General features: G+C 42.6%; 1 protein-coding gene across 1 annotated transcript; it reads left to right on the top strand.

Annotated features, from left to right (window-relative positions):
- The first annotated feature begins 2,494 nt into the window (after positions 1 to 2,494).
- On the top strand, positions 2,495 to 3,928 carry C3AR1 (complement C3a receptor 1). Its single transcript, XM_068972126.1, has one exon. The coding sequence runs from the start codon at positions 2,495 to 2,497 to the stop codon at positions 3,926 to 3,928; it is 1,434 nt and encodes a 477-aa protein (XP_068828227.1).
- The last annotated feature ends 556 nt before the right edge of the window (positions 3,929 to 4,484 follow it).

Here is a 4,484-nt window from a genome sequence, read left to right as displayed (position 1 = left end):
TCCAAATTGGCAACGGAGTACCTCAAGGCTGTGTATTGTCACCCTGCTTATTTAACTTAGATGCAGAGTACATCATGAGAAATGCTGGGCTGGGTGAAGCACAAGCTGGAATCAGAATTGCTGGGAGAAATATCAATAACCCCAGATATGAAGATGATATCACCCTTATGGCAGAAAACAAAGAGGAACTAAAGCACCTCTTAATGAAAGTGAAAGAGGAAAGTGAAAAAGCTGGCCTAAAACTCAACCTTCAAAAAAATGAAGATTATGGCATCCGATTCCATCACATCTTGCAAATAGATGGGAAAATAATGGAAGCAGTGACAGACTTTATTTTCTTGGGTTTCAAAATCACTTCGGACAGTGACTGCAGCCATGAAATTAAAGGATGCTTGCTATGACCAACCTAGACAGCATACTAAAAAGCAGAGACGTTACTTTGCTGACAAAGGTCCATCTAGTCAAAGCTATGGTTTTTCTGGTAGTCACTGTATGGATGTGAGAGTTGGACCATAAAGAAAACGGAGCACCAAAGAATTGATGCTTTTGAACTGTGGTGTTGGAGAAGACTCTTGAGAATCCCTTGGACTGCAAGGAGATCAAACCAGTCAATCCGAAATGAAATTAATCCTGAATATTCATTGGAAGGACTGATGCTGAAGCTGAAGCTCCAATACTTTGGCCACCTGATGCAAAGAGCTGATTCACTGGAAAAGACCCTGATGCTGGGAAAAATTGAAGGCAGGAGGAGAAGGAGACGACAGGGGATTAGAAGGTTGGATGGCATTACCAACTCAATGGACATGAGTTTGAGCAGGCTCCGGGAGATGGTGATGGACAGGGAGGCCTGGCGTGCTGCAGTCCATGGGGTTGCAAAGAGCTGCACAGGACTGAGCGACTGAACAACTGAGTGGTCAAACGCACAGAAACCAAAAGGAGGCTGGTGATTGCCATGGACTTCAGGGAAAGGGAAGTGAGGAGCTGTTTTTTAAAAGATAGAGAATTTCAGCTTTACAAAATGAGAAATTTCTAGAAATTGACTGTACAATAATGTAAAAAAAAAAAAACCACTACTGAGCTGTAACCTTAAAAATGGTTAAGATGGTAAATTTTGTTACATGTGGTGGTGGTGGTTTAGTGGCTCAGTCATGTCTGACTCACTGCAAGCCAACTGTAACCCTCCAGGCTCCTCTGTCCATGGGATTCTCCAGGCAAGAATACTGGAGTGGGTTGCCATTCCCTTCTTCAGGGGAACCTTCCTGACCCAGTGATCAAATTCACATCCCCTGCATTGCAGACTGATTCTTTACCAACTGAGCCATTGTATTTCAACACAATTAAAACAATTTAAATACCAGTATGCACAGTGTAATCTAATTTCATTAAATTTTTCTTAATAAAAAATATATATACATATAGTACACATATATGAATGTGAATAAAGATCCAGAAAAATGCAAATTAAGATACTAAAAGTGTGGGAACTCCCTGGTGGTCCAGTGGATAAGACTTTGCCCTCCCAATGCAGGGGGCCCTGGTTCAACTCCTGGTCAGGGAACTAGATCCCACATGATGCAACTAAAGATCCCACATGCAACTAAGACCTGACATAGCCAAATAAATAAAAATATTTTTTAAAAGATATTTGAGAGTAATCACTGACTAGTGGTATATAATATTTTTATTTTCTTATTTTTGCTTGTTTATGTTTTCTAATTTTCTTCATGAATGATTTCTGTTTGTGTAATAATCAAGCTATTTTACCCAAGCTATATTCAAAAAAACAAATAAGAAAGCAATGATGGATGGTAAAGAAATCAAGGGCTTCCCAGGTGGTGCTAGTGGTAAAGAACCCACCTGCCTATGCAGGAGACTTAAGGACAAGGGTTTGATTCTTGGGTCGGGAAGATTCCCGGGAGGAGGGCATGACAATCTGGAGGACATGACAACCCAATCCAATATTTTTCAGTGGAGAATCCCATGGACAGATGAAGCCTGGAGGGCTAACAGTCCATAGGGTCGCAAAGAGTCAGGCACAACTGAAGCGACTTAGCAGAGCACATAGTTGATTTACCATGTTGTGTTAATTTCTGCTGTAAAGCAAAGTGACTCAGTTACACACTTACATTTTCTTTTTCATATTCTGTTCCATTATGGTTTATCCCAGGATATTGGATACAGTTCCATGTGCTATACAGTAGGACCTTGTTGTTTAACTATCCTATATATACTGGTTTGCATCTGCTAATCCCAAACTCCCAATACTCCCCTTTCCCTTGGCAACCACAGTCTGTTCTCTATGTCAGTACAGTAGATTTTACATTGTCTTTCAGAGTATGTTTTTGAGTAATTCAAAAGTTAAGTGAAGTTAAGTAATATAAAATAAACCAGTGTTAGGGTCTTTGTGGCTCTCCATCTTTAAGTTAGAATTCTATGAATATGCTTTTTTTTTAGTTTTAATATTTTTGTTTATATTTTTACAGAAGTTTGAGCAATGGAGTCTTTCTCTGCTGAGACCAATTCAACTGACCTACACTCACAGGCCTGGGATGAACCCCACGCAATTCTCTCCATGGTCATCCTCAGCGTCACTTTCCTACTGGGGTTGCCAGGCAATGGGCTGGTCCTGTGGGTGGCTGGCCTAAAGATGCAACGGACAGTGAACACAGTTTGGTTTCTCCATCTCACCCTGGCTGACTTCATCTGCTGCCTCTCCCTGCCCTTCTCCCTGGTCCACTTGGTTCTCCAAGGACGCTGGCCCTATGGCTGGTTCCTATGCAAGCTCATCCCCTCCATCATCGTCCTCAACATGTTTGCCAGTGTCTTCTTGCTGACCGCCATTAGCCTGGACCGCTGTCTGTTGGTACTCAGGCCAATCTGGTGCCAGAATCATCGCAACGTGGGAACAGCCTGCACTATCTGTGGTTGTATCTGGGTGGTGGCTTTGGTAATGTGCATACCTGCGTTTGTTTATCGGGAAACGTTCACTATAGACAACCAGAGTATGTGTGGCTACAATTTTGGTCACCATGGCTCATTAGATTATTCAGACTTCATCCTTGATCTACTGGAAAATGGGTCTTTTGACAGCTCCATTGCTGATCCTCCTGGAGAAATGGATGACAGGTTAGATTTCTTCTCTTTGCAAACCAAGGATCGGCCTTGGGCAGCCACCACTGGCCTCCACTCCAAAGAATTTCAAAGAACTTCTAGAGACTCACTCCCTATGGATCCAGCCAGATTATCTGTTCAACAACCACATTATGATTTATTTCAGTCTGCTGATGGAGTCTCAGCTACATTCTCCAGTGACTTTCCCATTGAAGATCACCAAACTCACCCCTTGGAGAACTCGTATTCTTTTTTCCCTGCTGATTTAGAGTTTTTTTCTAACGCATCTGAGCTATCACAAGGTTTCCAGGATGATTATTTCAGCCAATTTGCATATGATCATCAAGTGCCAACACCCCAGGTAGCCATAACCATCAGTAGGCTAGTGGTGGGTTTCCTGTTGCCCTTTATCATCATGGTGGCCTGTTATAGCCTCATTATCTTAAAATTGCGTCGGAGCCGCTTCACCAAGTCTCGGAGCAAACTCTTGAGAGTGGCTCTGGTGGTGGTGGTTGTCTTCCTTGTCTGCTGGGCTCCGTACCACATTGTTGGAGTCTTCTTATTGTTTACTGACCCAGACACTCCCTTTGGGGAATCTCTGTTGTCCTGGGACCATGTGTCTCTTGCTCTAGCATCTGCCAATAGTTGCTTCAATCCATTCCTCTATGCTCTCCTGGGAAAGGACTTTAGGAAAAAAGCAAGACAGTCCATGCAGGGAATTCTGGAGGCAGCTTTCAGTGAAGACGTGACACACTCTACCAGCTGCCCCCAAAACAAAACCTCTTTCGAAAGAAACAGTATCAGTACAGTTGTATGAAAACATGGAGCCATTGACCTAAGCAGAGGTTCTTAGGCAAATGCAACATGTTTCTTAAAAGTCGGGAGAGATGGGGAGCAGGGGGGTTCTTGCAGAGACTGTCAAAGAATCCATCTGGAGGTTCTCAAAGTGTGGTCCCAGACTAGGGGCATGAGCATCACCTTGAAAGTTGTCAGAAGTACAAACTCTCCAGCCCGCCCCCTGCAGGCTGGCTGAATCCGAATCTCTGGGGGTGGGGTTCCAAGAGTGTTTGCACAAGCTCTCTTGTTTCTGATGAATGCTAAACTTGGGAATCACTGTAAAGATAGTCTATTTCGATCCCCAACAAAAGCACCTGTGAGATAAATGAGAACGCAGTCTGCTTAAAAATGATGTTTTAAAAAAAAATAATGTTTCCATTGTCAAATATTTTCTAAATTTCCTTCCAGATTCAATTTAAAACCATTTCTTCTAGTGCTCCCTGAGTGAAAGATGATCTTTTATTCAATGGCTTTGCTGGGGTGATGGCAGTGGTGATGGTTTTAAATGAAAAAAATAAAAGTGCAAAAAGAAAAAG

The sequence above is a fragment of the Capricornis sumatraensis genome, chromosome 4 (genome assembly GCF_032405125.1).
Source record: "Capricornis sumatraensis isolate serow.1 chromosome 4, serow.2, whole genome shotgun sequence".
Lineage (NCBI taxonomy): Eukaryota > Metazoa > Chordata > Mammalia > Artiodactyla > Bovidae > Capricornis > Capricornis sumatraensis.
Note: the sequence above shows the minus strand (reverse complement) of the source record. Positions and strands in the feature narration are given on the sequence as shown.

Coding starts and splice junctions, on each gene's coding strand:
- C3AR1 (XM_068972126.1), top strand. CDS start 2,495: ATGGAGTCTTTCTCTGCTGAGACCAATTCAACTGACCTACACTCACAG.